Source organism: Nicotiana tomentosiformis, chromosome 6 (assembly GCF_000390325.3).
Source record: "Nicotiana tomentosiformis chromosome 6, ASM39032v3, whole genome shotgun sequence".
In the NCBI taxonomy this organism is placed as follows: domain Eukaryota; kingdom Viridiplantae; phylum Streptophyta; class Magnoliopsida; order Solanales; family Solanaceae; genus Nicotiana; species Nicotiana tomentosiformis.
In genome coordinates this window covers 132196271-132211527 of record NC_090817.1, presented here as the reverse complement: position 1 = coordinate 132211527, position 15257 = coordinate 132196271, and the positions used below count along the sequence as shown (strand labels likewise).

The 15257-nt window shown below is 37.5% G+C and overlaps 1 protein-coding gene across 6 annotated transcripts; it reads right to left on the bottom strand.

Annotated features, from left to right (window-relative positions):
* Nucleotides 1-3964: 3964 nt before the first annotated feature.
* Nucleotides 3965-9796, bottom strand: LOC104116520 (phospholipase D alpha 1). Of its 6 annotated transcripts, none has more exons than XM_009627397.4 (4): nt 9609-9796; nt 8737-8836; nt 4727-6626; nt 3965-4653 (listed from the first exon to the last, which is right to left on the bottom strand). In XM_009627397.4, exons 2-4 carry the CDS (start codon nt 8827-8829, stop codon nt 4220-4222), a joined length of 2427 nt encoding a protein of 808 aa, XP_009625692.1. In that variant the 5' UTR covers nt 8830-8836; nt 9609-9796; the 3' UTR covers nt 3965-4219. The 6 variants fall into 6 exon arrangements, with proteins under 6 accessions (XP_009625692.1, XP_070033931.1, XP_009625691.1 ...); XM_070177830.1 differs by having other exon boundaries at nt 9661-9790; XM_009627396.4 differs by having other exon boundaries at nt 9501-9764.
* Between the last annotated feature and the right edge of the window lie 5461 nt (nt 9797-15257).

Sequence of the window (15257 nt, the reverse complement as noted above, 5' to 3'; positions counted from 1 at the left end):
ATTTGAGGCCTCAAGCAAGTTTGCGTTGTGTTATGGGACTGGTTGGTGTGGTTGGACGGGGTCCTGAGGGCCTCAGGTGCATTTCGAGGTGGTTTCAGATCAATCCGGGATGTTTTGGACTGCTGTTGCTGGTATCTGGTTTCCTTCTTCGCGAACGCGAAGGGAGTCCCGCATTCGCGAAGAGGAACTTTTGGGGGCTGTTGATTTTTCCCATCGCGATCGCGATGGGGGAGACGCAAACGCGGTGAAGGGCTTGATGGACCTACGTGAACGCGATTGGGCAGTCGCGAACGCGTAGAAGGAAGTGAGGATCTGGGCCTGAGGCTGTTTGGTCTACGCGAACGCGAGGCCGGGTGTGCGATCGCGAAGCAGTGAGGGAGGAAGACTTCGCGAACGCATCGTGTGGAATGCGGCCGCGAAGAAGGTTTTCTGGGCGGATGGCTTTTGGCCTTCGCGATCGCGTGGGTGTTTTCGCGATCGCGAAGAAGGGCAGTGCCAGGCAGTGTCATTTTAAAGACGGGATTTGGCCCAATTTCCTTCATATTTCATTTGGTTGGGCTATTTTTGGAGCTTTTGAAGAGGAGATTTCATCATCTATTATGAGATAAGTAATTCCCGCATATTGTGAGTTAAATACATGAGTTGTATATGGATTTATACATGAAAATTTGTAAAAATTTGGGATTTTGTTAGAAAACCTAAAAATTATACTTTTGGATTTGACCACGAATTTGGGTATGAAATTGAGAACAAATTATATATTTTGGTTCGTAATGCTATGGGTAGTGTTTATCTTTGAAAATTTTCGGGCGGAGTTGAAAATAGTTATAAATTGATTAATTATAAGTATTAGAGTATATTTTGATTGGGTTGCATCTTATTTGACTAGCTTTGGATCGGCGGTCATCGGTTTGAGGTGTTAGAGCGGCGTTGGAGCCGGTTATGGAACTTCGGAGTGAGGTAAGTCTCCTGTCTAACTCTATGAGGGGGAAATTACCCCTAGGTATTGTATATGGATGTATGCTACTTGTTGTGGAGGCTACGTACGCGCAAGGTGATGAGAACCCGTACGTAACTACATTCATGTTATTGTCCGGGTAGGCTTAGGTTTACATCATGCTATAGCTGTATTATTTGAGCAGTCTCTCGCCTATTAAATTCCTCTATTTTATATTACTACTTGAGAATAGACTTGCTATTATAGATACTTCACGATTAGTCACCGAGTAACTTTACTCCTCCTACGGCATATTTTATATATATATATATATATATATATATATATATATATACACACACACACACACACACACACACACACACACTTCATTGAAAGGTTTTTGTTAAAGAAATTACAACTCACACGTTTATTCGTGAGTGGGGTCAAGGACCCGTCAAAGCTTCTTATTCTAATGGGATCGGGTCGTTCATCTCGGCATGAATTTGTATTTCACTTCTTATGGGATCGGGCCATTCGCCTTGGCAGGATTTATATACCACACTCTCATGGGAGGGGTTGTTCGCCTCGGCGGGTTAATTGATTTATTATATGGTTCGGGCCGTTCGATCCTCGGCAGTGCACAGTTTTATTATTATGTTGGATCGGGTCGTACGCCTCGGCATTTACTATATCACATTCCCATGAAATCATGCGTAAGACCTTAGCAAGAAGCCAGTGTATCTGTAAATTCCGGATTTGAATTATGGTAGCCACTTGATGAGTTTCACTATACCTATATATATGCTCCGGTTAAGGAGGAAATTTCTATTGAAGAGCTTGAGTTCCTCGTAAAGAGAGGGATTTGTACCACGTGATCTATATTTGTCTATTTCACTTACTTACTCTGCCTCATATTTGCTACCTCTTTACTGTACCTTATGTTGTTGGACCACTAGTGAGTGTCGATGTCGATCCCTCGTCACTACTTCTCTGGGGTTAGGCTAGATACTTACTAGGTACACGTTGCTTACATACTCATGCTACACTTGTTGCACATTTTTGTGCAGGTACATATGTGACTAGTGGCCTCATGAGAGCAGAGGCGTGTATGCATACGGGGACTTACATGAGCTGCATTCCGCATTACGACCCGCAACCGGCAGAGTCTCTTTCAGAGTATTTATATTTCTCATGTCCAAATTTGTATTCCGGACAGATGCTGTATTTTATTTTACATTCCTAGTTGATACTCACGCACTTGTAACACCGGGTCTTGGGGTGACTATGAGTTATTTTGTATTGAAATTTATTTAAAATATTATCATTTACTTTGTAAATTTCATCTTCTACTGTCTAATGGAAGAAAAAATATGATTTCAAAATATTAAAACGAGAACCAAATTGAGTATTTATGGCTGGCTTGCCTGACAGCGGTGTCCGGCGCCATCACGACCTTTAATAGATTTTGGTTCGTGACACAAACTACCCACAATTTTGTATGAAGACAATGCAACATGCATAGCCCAATTGAAGGGAGGATTCATAAAAGGGGATAAGACAAAGCGCATTTCACCAAAGTTATTTTTCACACATGATCTTCAAAAGAATGATGATATCAATGTACAACAGATATGTTCAAGTGATAATATGGCTGATTTGTTCACCAAATCTCTACCGACGTCAACCTTCAAGAAATTAGTGTATAAAATTTGGATGCGAAGGCTCACGGATGTGAATTGATGCTCTCATCATGTGGAGTTAATACGTGTTGTACTATTTTTCCCTTACAAGATTTTGTCCCACTGGGTTTTCCTTGCAAGGTTTTTAACGAGGCAACTAAAAGGCATATTTCTAAACATGTGTACTCTTTTTCCTTCACTAGGATATTTTTCCCATAGGGTTTTTTCCTAATAAGATTTTAACGAAGCACATTATCTATGAACATCCAAGGAGGAGTATTATAAGAAAAATCAAATTATGGTGGATGTCTACTCTTCCTCCATGATCTTCTCAAATGCTTAATGATATATTCAATGACATATTTCTACGATTAATAACATATTCAATGACATATTTTTCTTCATTTTTTATGCCTATATAAATGCCTTGTAATAGATAGGAAAATACACACAATTGAAGAAGAAATAAAAATCTCTCCCCTCTCTTTATATCTCTTAGCTTGTTTTTTCTTATTTTATATTGTTACTTTAGCTATATTTCATAACATTGTAATTTTTTTTGAACTTTTACAATATCAATATATACAAGTGTTAATTATTTAGAAACGCTGAATCTCTATTTAAGTTTTTAATCCTTATGTAAACTGTAAAGCCAGTCAAATAGTAAATCCCCCCCCCCCCCCCCCCCCCCACACACACACACCAAAAAAAAATCAAATTAGATGGGAGTAGGTGGACGAACGAAGCGAAGACGTCATGATTTATTGGATTAGGCATTCTAGAAGGGGAAATGTGAATCCTGACCAAATATCCAAAAGATAAACCAAAGTAGTGGATTGATAGCAACAATGATAGTTGTGAACCATCCAATATGAAAACAACAACGTTAAAAGGCCACCCCACCATTTTGTTCCCACATCCCAATCACTCATTTCAAATTCCCACTTTGACCAACTCTTTCTCCTCCAATTGATTTTTCATTAACCAACTTTGCTGCTATCGATTTCAAAATTGTCGACAAAATATCACTCATTAGGGCACAGGTGCGCTAATGACAACTACAAACATGTCGTTTCCTAGTGCTATTCTCATTCGCCTATCGCTTTCTTAAGTTGATGTTTCACTTCCCGTTTAATTGCTGATTTTGAAGAAATTATAATTATTTCAAAACCATTTAATGTGCAAAGATAGGAGAAGCAAAACAGCTCATTCTTTCATTTTCAATGAAAACACAAGAACCAAATTCAACAAATGATAGATTTGTGCATGAAATTTTTCTGTAAAAATGATGCAACACAAATGGAGCTGGGATAAAAACTCAAGGAGGAAAGCATTACAGGGCTAGTTCTCGAAAATAGCGAATCGACTTCCTTGAACATTCCAAAACTCGAACGTTAAATGTTAAGAGTGAACTACAATAAAAGACCAGTCAACATAAAGAAATCTCATACAAACTCAAGTGCACTGTCCAACAAAATGCCCAACAAAAATCTTAAAAAACAACTATTATGTATTATTCCACAACAAACCGTGGCTCTGAAGTAATTGTATGAGCTTGTTACCTCACTTCGCATAACAAGGCAACACGTGAATAATCCACCTATGTAGTGAGGATAGGAGGAAGGTAGTCAGATTTAGTACCAAGAACACGGGCCTTGGTGTCGGGGAAATGCTCAGCTCCTGGTAGCTCCGTAACATCCCCTTCACTGGCCACTCCAATGGGGTAGCGAAGCAAGTGACCAGGCAGATCTCTTTCTAGGCTCTCACTTGAATACAAATCCCAGTATTTATCAGCCATCCGATTCACCTTGCTCACACATTCCTCACTTTCTGGATGTAGAAAGGTTTCATCGAGCATACCAAGGTGCTCGTACCACAATGCCATTCTGAAACCATGAATTTGACCCCTAGCTGGTTCCCTTGTAGCCAAATGATGAGGCTGGTACGCTCCCATGGCTATTTCAGAATCTCTAGCACCATCCATCGATCTCTGGTTTATGTTGGCCGATCCAACTATGATGTACTCATCATCAACTGTTCAGAAATAAAGTTAGTACTATTATTTTCAAATAATAAGATAGAACTAAAATTGCAAACCATTACTCACCAATCATCATCTTGGAATGGACATAGATCATGAAGCGTCGAGCCTCCTGAGCTCGTATGTAGTCAGAATCAGGCTCTGGGGTCTCAGAAGGTTCATATTCTCCACTCTTCTTCACCTCCCGGTTACCAATGCAGAAAAATGTCAAATAATTCCTGGGATCCTCCTCTATTCCTTTAGCATTCAAGGCCTGAACAATGTGCTTATACATCATCTCCATCGTTCTCCTCTGCCAATCTAATATTGCTTGTACTGAAGCGCTCTCGGGGATTCCTTCTGGCCACATTGGGACCACAACATAAACAGTAAACCTTTCCCCAGCTTCAATCTTACTGACAATCTTCAAAGCAAGTTCCTTTGGAATGACATGCAAAGCACCTATGTCCTCTACCTTGATATCATCACTCTGCCAGTCATAACTGCTTCCAAGAAAATACTGGTTTTCAATGTAAATAAAATTCTTTGCTCGACGAATAGCATGAATATAAGCATCTTGGATGCTTCTATCAATTATGTTATCCTTCCCACTGACAAGACCAGCTTTTGCTGCATCTTCAGGCGTCTCAGGAAAGCCAAAAGCAGCTCCCTCGTCAATAGATCTGAATAACTGAACATTCCATGTTTCAGAATCATCAAGGTGCATCACCGGAGATGGGGGAATTATAATATCATCAAGCTCTCTGAAGTTGACAAGAACATCCTTTCCACCCTGCTTTCTCCACCTCTGTTCAAAATTAAACAGAACATCCCAAGCAATTGGGCCTTCAAGCCGAGAGTGAATGTCATGCCAGGGCTCCCTTGGTCCACCTTTGGTAATTGCTCCATCAGGAAAATTAGGTTGGTGGAAATCATCATGGTGTGCAGTGTCCAATGTCCTAAAAAGTGAATGGAAAGGTGTATCATATCTCCCATCGCAAAGATCAATACCACCCACAAAGCTTAGAATCCTTCTCTTTTCCGACTCTCCGCTGGGAAGCTCACTGTCCACTACCACGATTTTCTGGTGATGCGTAAACATGGTCCCAATTTGTAAACTTTGAACAATGCTTCCGCCGTCATCAGGATTCCTAGGGCAGAGGACACAGTTCACCTCGGTACCTTGAAAGAACTGTTCAGTTTCTTGGTCATGAGTGGCCATCAAACCGTCCTTCTTCAGCAAACCCACGGACGTCCTATCATCCCAAACAAGCATAAGAACTTTAACACCTTCACTTGCCTTCTTCTTGAGCAGCTCCCCAAGTGTAATGTCACCTCCGGGCTTTTGCCTCCTCGAGTCCCTCACCAAGGTTATTTCAGTATACACTGACCAGCCAGTAATATATATCAAGTGCTTTGCATTAATAATAGCATCAAAGATATCTTCCCAACATCTGTGGGGCTCATAATACTTCCCCCCAGAGAGAGGGATTTTAGGAATAAAATTGTCTGGCACATGCGCATCTTGATACAAGGAAACCCGACATCCTGTTCTCTGTGCAAAGAAAGTGTAAGGGACACCAGGATATTTAGAACTTCTAATGCCACGTTCCCAGTTAGGATCTCGACTGACATCAAAAAACTGTAGCTTCACGTGGATTTTGGAACCTTCTGCTATAGGATTCATTTCTCTATCCAGTATCTCAACCCATTTATCAATCTCTTCCCCTTCCAAAAGTTCTTCAACTGGTACATAAGCTCTTCCAATTAAGGTTGCACCAATGGGATTGTCATCTTTGACAGTGAATATAACATTTGAAGCCATATGTGCACAGTAAATGTGAAAAGACTCATACCACCTTGGATTGTTTGGTTCATTTTTTATCTTTCTGGTTCTTCCAACCCTAGCCTTTTCCAAATCAACTGTAGCATAAATTGCAGGAGTTCCTTTTCCAAAACCAATTGTCTCCTCAACATGTTCCTTTATCTGCAATGAGGATTCAAAATTTGTCATAAAAGAGGCAATCATTTCCTCAGGAAGGACTCTATTCTAGCCAAATCAGGATTAGAATTCCGATAAATCTTTATATCAAGAAAAATGGGTAGTAAAGCTCTTAAACATCAAACTACATTAAAAGAGAAAGCTGGCTATGTTTTATTGATAATGCATACAAATCATATACTCTACAGTCAGAGGATTACAGAGATTTATATCACCAAAGATCATTTGATGTTAACGAAAAAGATTCAGAACATATTTTTAGCTGAAAATATCAGGTGCCCAAAATGCTGGACTATAACATTGAACTAGAGTGTCCTGCTCCTACTTAAATCGCAGGTTTTATCCGCAATACAAACATATAATCTCCGGATGGCAGCAGTATTATCAAAAGCGAAAAGCGCAAAAAAGCTCTAAGGTCTGTTGGGGCTTTACGGGCAAAGCGCAAATAAAGCGTGGGATTTAATGAAGAAAGACGCAAATGGAGAAAAACTACAAATATGTATGTAATTTTTTTTGATTTGCACCGGGTGTCCAAGTCTCTTTGAGCACCAACTAATCTCGGGGGTGCACAGGCCCTCGGCAAGGAGTTTCCCGCAAGTGCACCACGGTTAATTCAGGTTTTTACCCAGTCCGATGGCCCTCAGAAATTGTTTGCACCCAGTGGGTTTCGAACTTGAGACCTTGAAAGGGAGCAAACCCCAAGGCTCAAGTCAATTGCCACCAGGCCAACCTCTGAGGGTTACAAATATGTATGTAATGTTCAAGACTAATATCTATAAGCATGATTGCCAAATATATGGGCAAAGAAACTGAAGAAAATTTACGACAAAGTGAAATATCAAATGTTTAGTGTCGCTACTTTAGGATTACGCCCATTGGCAAGGAAAATTATGCCTTAGAACCTTGATGACAATACTGAAGCGTCCACTAAGCGAAGCGTTCAACATGTTTTGAGCCTCGCTTCAGGGCTTAAGCGCGCCTTTGATAACACTGAGATGGACCCTTTTACAACAGCTTTACTTTGCCAACCAGAAGAATGATTGAGATTAAGTACTTTCATAAAGCTCATATCTCTATATTCATCATATTATAGAATAAAGAGAGGAGAGAGGATGGACGAAGGGAACCAATTAGCACAAGAAATACATTATGTGTATTACTGGGTAAAGGTTTTTCTGAAGAAGATAGGGCATGGATAAATTTCTCCAGCAGCTTTAACCGTATGTTTTTCCATATCCTGTCTCTAATTCTGTATCATGAAACTATGCCTGCTCATATTCCACAAGCCTATGTTTGTGTGCTATTGACTTTGAGGAATTTAAAGAATTAGATTCATCACAAATTATACACTCCACATGATGATACTTGAAAGAGAAGTAGAGAATCAATAAAATCCTTTTTAGCAGATAGATGTAACCAATAATTACCTTCTACAAGGCTATTTAACCTCAGGAAGTCGCCAAAATGCTAAAATTAACTTAACCATATATGTGAATCATGGACTCCTTTATATGATCCAACTGACTGTGCCTCATAATCCATTACGGCTTTATGGTGTTCTAAGAAAAGGCTTAAGTTAGGTGTAAAAGTCCAGAACTAGTGTAAAAATTTCACTATAACTTAGCAGCTAGGAAAAGTTACACTCTTTGTAAGCTTCATGGTATAGCCATAACTTATAATCAGCTCAATTAAGCTCATTGCACGAGGGGTCTAAGAGCAATGTAAAGAGACAAGGTTCGTGGGGCTTGAAGCGAAAAGTGAGAACTGAAGCACACATGTTATGACAAATATAAAAATTACCAGACATATACTAACTTAATGCTACAACAACCAAATCACAATTAAAATACTAATTTTAGCATCCAATTTACAATAATGTTGATATTTATCCAACCCATTGTTTTGCATCGGGATGGCTATGGCTTTTAATAACACTGTTTAAGAGTGTTAGCCAGAAAAGTACTAATTTTGGAACTGATCCAATCTTTCATACCTCGCACTCAATCTAGGCAACAAATAAGGGAAACAAAATTGAAATTGAATAAGATGGCCTTGCGATTCAAGTTGATTAAGAACAGAGAGATCATATGTATACCTTGCTGAAGAAGTGGCCACCTCCCTCTTTTTGCAGATTATCGACCTCGTAGATCGTGACATGGAGAGTTCCATGGAGCAGAATCTGAGCCATTTTTCACCTGCTTATTCAAAGATCAAAACCCCACATTATACCACTCCATAACACAGTTCACATCATAACACAAAACCCACAACAGTTAGCAAAATACAAAGTCTTTACTCAAAAAGCAACACAAAGTTGAACACAAGCCAATCAATCAAATATGTCTCCACACAATACAGAACACATTATCACACTAAACCCACAAAAGGGTACTAAAAGACAAGTTCTTTACTCAAAAAGCAACAGAAAAATGAAACATACAAGCCAATCGATCAAATATGTCTCAATTCTTAAATTAGTGGGGGTCAACTATATGAAATCTCTTTACTCAAAAAAGCAAAACAAAGTTGAACTCACACAAAACATTCAACTATGCCCGGATCCCAAATTACCTGAACACAAACCAGAAGTTGACAAAGATAAAAGCTTTGCGAAAACTGAAGTCAGAAAAAAACAAGTAAAAGAACAGAATGTTAAGAGAATAAAGAGATCTGAAATCTTACTTACACCCACGAATGTTAAATCGAAGCGTCGGTCAAGAAAAGAAGTGAGAATATGATCCAATCTCGCTTGTAAGGAGAGTAAAGGAATGAGGAGATTGATCCAAGAAAGTTTTTTATTTATATAAGAAAGTGCACAAAAAGCAGAGCTGAATGGTAAGAGAACGAGGGGAGCAGTACCTTTTTAATAGTATATCCTAGATTTAAGGACTGGAACGGATCTTTATGCTCTATGCAAATATTATACTACTATAAATACTCGAATTAGATCTGTACACTAGTTCACACCTAGTGGAGTTGAAGAAAACCAGAAAAATAGTCAATTGAAGATCATGAAAACCTTGTGCCTCTTTTTCTAGAACAAAAATCCTGAGTTTTTGCCTTCAAAATTGCACTTTGGAAAAAATTGTAAGATTGATCTCTTTTACACACTCCGTGTAATTTGATCAATTTTGACAGGTCACTTGTTTTTCTCTAGCCGTCAACTGTTTTTAATAGATATTTATCAGGATATTTATTTATAACGTACGAGTTATGTGCATTGATGATAAAAAAAATCATTTATAAGAGAAATATTGATGAAAAACTTTATATCACAAACATTAAATAATAAAAAATAATATTATAAAAAGTTACTATAATTTAAAAACTTTATAATATCGGTATATATAATTACACAAATAATAAAATTTAACCTGTTATGATAGGTTATTATTCATGTTTATTAAATATGGTATACTGCAAGTATATTTAAGGACTTTTATTGGTATAAATATTTTATATCGTCCCTTAGAACTCAAACTCTATGTAAATTGAATTTTAAGTGATTTAACACATAAGTAGATTACTTTTTCAGGTCCAGTTTAATTAATTTTTTGATCATTTTTTTGTGGTTCATATTATTTAATTTTTTAATATCAAGAATGAATTAATTTTTTTTTTAAAAACTTCACTTGGAGTAAAGAACCAAGAAGTATTTGTTACATCTTTGATAAATAAATTAAAATTAATATAGTCAATTTCAATGCTAAAAATTAATTTCTTAAATAGCTAAAAATCAATTAAAGTGGATAGGATTGTTGTATTTTGAAGCACAACACTTATTGTAACGTTGATTACTATGTTCAAAGAATATTATTGATCTTTTTTCCGAAACAAGACGATTAATTTTTATGTCCAAAGTCAAGAAGGAAAGAAGTAAGCCGTGTACAGTGCTTTAGCTTTTTTCTTTTCTCCACGTGTAGTGCCTTAGCATAGACCTAAAGGTTTACGCGTTTGTTTCGTCGACATGTCAAAAAGCCATTCCATGTTCACTGCTGATGCCTGATGGCATTAATATAAAAATGATAGTATAAGAAATTTTAAACTTGACTTTGGCATACGGATTTAACACTGTCTTAAAAGATGGAATTTGGTTAAATTTCTTAAAGAATATTATCTTCAGGGTACACGAAAGCCTACGAAATCATTCCGAAAAGGGTCGTAAATGTAGTGCCAATTAATTGAGTTGAAAAGTTGTTAGAGGGGAGCCGAAAGATTCCTTCATTAACTGCAAAATTAGCCCAAATGTCCAATCAATCAAATCAAAGAAACTACCTACTCTATATCATTGATGAAATTAGGGAAAATGTCCAAATATATTCCTGAAGCATGTGAAATGTGTTATAAATATATTATATTATGGATGTTTATTTAGTACTCCGTTATAAATAAGCTTCCTGAAAAAGTTTATCCATATGAGACTCCGCCATAAATATATTTATCTATTTAGTACTCTATTGGAAATAAGCCTCCTGAAAAAGCTTATCATTTCGGTACTCCGTTATGGATAAATATTACCCATGATAGAAGATTATTTATATCTGGCACAACAGTTTAGAGCAGCAGCTTACACAGCAGTTTGCAGTAGCAGCTTACACAGCTTGCAGTAGCAGCTTACGTAGCAGCTTACACAGCAGCTTCCTTTCTTCTATAAATAGAGGAGAATTCAGTTCATTATGTACAGAAGTTTGAAGTTTGAATAATATATCAGTTTCTCTCTATACTTGTCTTTACTTTACAGTCTTTATTTTATAACACGTTATCAGCACGAGACTCTGCCATCTCGAGAAAATACTTTGAAAGTATCAGAGGTACGAACTTTCTTTTTCTAAATAATGTCAAATCTTTCTAAACTTGAGTTTGTAGCCCTGGATATATCGGGCAAAAGCTATATGTCTTGGGTGCTTGATGCCGAAATTCATCTTGATGCGATGGGTCTGGCAGACACTATCAAAGATAAAAATCAGGCATCAAACCAAGACCGTGCCAAAGCAATGATATTCCTACGCCATCACCTTGATGAGGGCCTAAAAATGGAATATCTTACTGTTAAAGATCCAGTCATACTGTGGAGTAATTTGAAAGATAGATATGACCACCTGAAGATGGTCGTTCTTCCACAGGCACGTTATGATTGGACTCATCTAAGGTTATAAGATTTTAAATCTATCAGTGAGTATAATTCTGCTATGTTCAGAATTATTTCCCAATTGAAACTATGTGGTGATAATATTACTGATCATGATATGTTGGAGAAAACTTTCACCATTTTTCATGCCTCGAATATGCTCCTGCAGCAGCAATATCGAGAGATGGGATTCAAAAAGTATTCTGAACTTATCTCACATCTTCTTGTAGCCGAGCAACATAATGGGCTATTAATGAAAAACCATGAAAGCCGACCTACTGGTTCTTATCCATTCCCTGAAGTGAATGAGACGAACTTCCACCAAGCTAAACGTGGAAGAGGACGTGGCCCCAGTCGTGGTCATGGCCGTGGTCGGGGAGGAAACTCTAATCGTAGTAATAATAATGCACCAAAGAACCCTCCTCCCCACCAGCAGTGGAAAAGGAAGGAACAAAAGCATGAAGCGGTGCAAGCAGCAAAGCCAGAAAATGCATGCTATAGATGTGGAGGAAAAGGGCACTGGTCATGTACATGCCGTACGCCAAAGCACCTGGTTGAGCTATATCAAGCTTCTCTGAAGAAGATAGAGAAAAATACTGAAGCAAATTTTATTTCTGAAGATAATTTAGACTTCATGCATTTGGATGTAGCTGATTACTTTGCACTCCCAGAAGGAGAAACAAGTCATGTGATCGGTAGTGAATCTGTAGAGATGTAAATATTTTAATTTTTGTTGTTTGTAGTAGATAGTATGGTTATGTAATTATTGTATATAAATAAAAGTTATGCTTTGATAATAATGTTTATTATCATATTTATTTTGAAGAATATGGATAATCCTCAAATTATGTTTGGATCAAAGACCAATCATGAAGATATTTGTGTAATTGATAGCGGAACAACTCATGCCATATTCAAAGATCAGAAATACTTTTCTTATTTGCATAAGGAAAAAGCAAATGTTTCTACAATTTCTGGTAATATAAGTTTGATTGAAGGCTCCGGAAGAGCTATTGTATTTCTGTCTAAAGGAACAAAACTTATTATAGACAATGCATTATTCTCCTCCAAGTCCCGAAGAAACTTGTTGAGTTTTATAGATATCCGCCGAAATGGGTATTATGTTGAGACAATAGATGAAATGAACGTGGAATATCTTTGTATTACAAAGAATATTTCTGGTCAGAAATGCATTGTAGAAAAGTTACCAACTTTATCTTCTGGCTTATACTATTCAAAGATTAGTACAGTTGAAGCACACTCTATCGTAAACCAGAAGTTTACTGATTCAAATACTTTTGTGCTTTGGCATGGCCGTTTGGGCCATCCTGGATCAATAATGATGAGACGAATTACTGAAAATTCGAGTGGGCATTCATTAAAGAACCTGAAGATTCTTACAAATAATGAATTTTCTTGTGATGCTTGTTATCAAGGAAAAATGATCACTAGACCATCACCGATGAAGGTTGGCATTGAGTCCCCTACCTTTTTAGTACGTATACATGGGGATATATGTGGACCTATTCACCCACCAAGTGGGTTGTTTAGATATTTTATGGTCCTAATAGATGCATCTTCAAGATTGTCTCATGTGTGCCTATTATCATCTCGCAATCTGGCGTTTGCAAAGTTATTAGCCCAAATAATTCGATTAAGGGCACAATTCCTAGATTATCCTATAAAGGCTATTCGCCTTGATAATGCTGGAGAATTCTCATCTCAAGCTTTTGATGATTACTGTCTATCAGTTGGGATAAAAGTTGAACATCCGGTAGCTTATGTTCATACTCAGAATGGCCTTGCAGAGTCATTTATTAAACGGCTGCAATTGATAGCAAGACCACTACTTATGAAAACAAAATTGCCCACTACTGTTTGGGGCCATGCTATCTTGCACGCAACATCCCTTATCTGTCTCAGACCAACACATTATAATAAATATTCTCCGTCACAATTAGTTTTTGGTCATGAACCAAATATTGCCCATCTACGAATTTTTGGATGTGCTGTATATGTGCCAGTAGTACCATCACAACGCAGTAAGATGGGCCCCCAAAGAAGGTTAGGAATATATATTGGGTTTGAATCACTCTCTATTATTCGCTATCTTGAACCATTGACGGAAGATTTATTTACTGCTCGATTTGCAGATTGTCGATTTGATGAAATATATTTCCCGCAATTAGGGGGAGAGAAAAAGGAAATCAAAAGAGAAATTGTGTGGAAAGTTTCATCATTATCTCACTTTGATCCACGTACCCCTATATGTAATCAGGAGGTCCAGAAGATCATCCATTTACAGAATATAGCAAATCAAATGCCAGACGCATTTACTGATTTGGAAAGGATAACTAAGTCACATATCCCTGCAGAGAATGTGCCTATCCGAATTGATGTCCCAGCAGGACCATCTATTAGCATGAGAGCTAGTGAACCTAAAGCACGCCTGAAGCGTGGTAGGCCTATGGGTTCTAAGGATCGAAATCCTAGAAAAAAAATCGACAAATGATCAAAATGATATTATGAAGGGATCTCCTGAAGAGACCCAATATCTGATTAGTTATGAGATTCCTGAAGAAATCAATAAACCCGAGACTCAAGTGAGCGAAGAACTTTTAATAAGTTCTACTGGTGATGGGATTAATTTAAATCGATCTGAAATAGTGGTGGATAATATTTTTGCATATAATGTTGCACTTAACATTATGCAAGATAGTGAGGATTTTGAACCCCGATCTGTCGAAGAATGTCAACAAGATCTGATTGGCCAAAATGGCAAGGGGCAATTCAATCAGAATTGAACGCACTTGCTAAAAGAGAGGTATTTGGACCAGTAGTCCAAACACCTGCTGGTATAAAACCATTTAGTCATAAATGGGTTTTTGTGCGAAAAAGGAATGAGCAAAATGAAGAAAGATACAAGGCTCACCTTGTCGCACAAGGATTGTCACAACGACCTGGAGTCGATTATGAAGAAACATATTCACATGTTATGGATGCTATAACATTTCGATATCTCATCAGTTTAGCCTTACGTGAAAGGCTTGAAATACATATGATAGATGTGGTTACAGCTTATCTGTAAGGGTCACTTGATAATGAGATTTACATGAAAATCCCTGAAGGAATTAAAATGCCTGAAGCATATTCAAAATCTCGGAAAATGTACTCAATCAAATTACAAAGATCTTTGTACGGTTTAAAACAATCTGGGCGCATGTGGTATAATCGCCTCAATGAATATTTGTTGAAAGAGGATTACATAAATGATGTCATTTGTCCATGTATTTTTATAAAGAAAATGGCATTAGAATTTGTTATACTTGCTGTTTATGTTGATGACATAAATCTTGTTGGAACTCCAGAAGAGCTCCAAAAGGCAATTGAATATCTTAAGAAAGAATTTGAGATGAAAGATCTTGGAAAGACAATACTTTGTCTTGGACTGCAAATTGAATATTTAGCAAATGGGATCTTTATGCATC

Bases quoted from the DNA above. Each gene is read 5' to 3' on its own strand.
- LOC104116520 (XM_009627397.4), bottom strand. From the start codon at position 8,829: ATGGCTCAGATTCTGCTCCATGGAACTCTCCATGTCACGATCTACGAG. The intron at 6,627-8,736 runs GTATACATATGA...TCCTCATTGCAG, and splicing joins GTGGCCACTTCTTCAGCAAG to ATAAAGGAACATGTTGAGGA. The intron at 4,654-4,726 runs GTGAGTAATGGT...ATTTCTGAACAG, and splicing joins CCATTCCAAGATGATGATTG to TTGATGATGAGTACATCATA.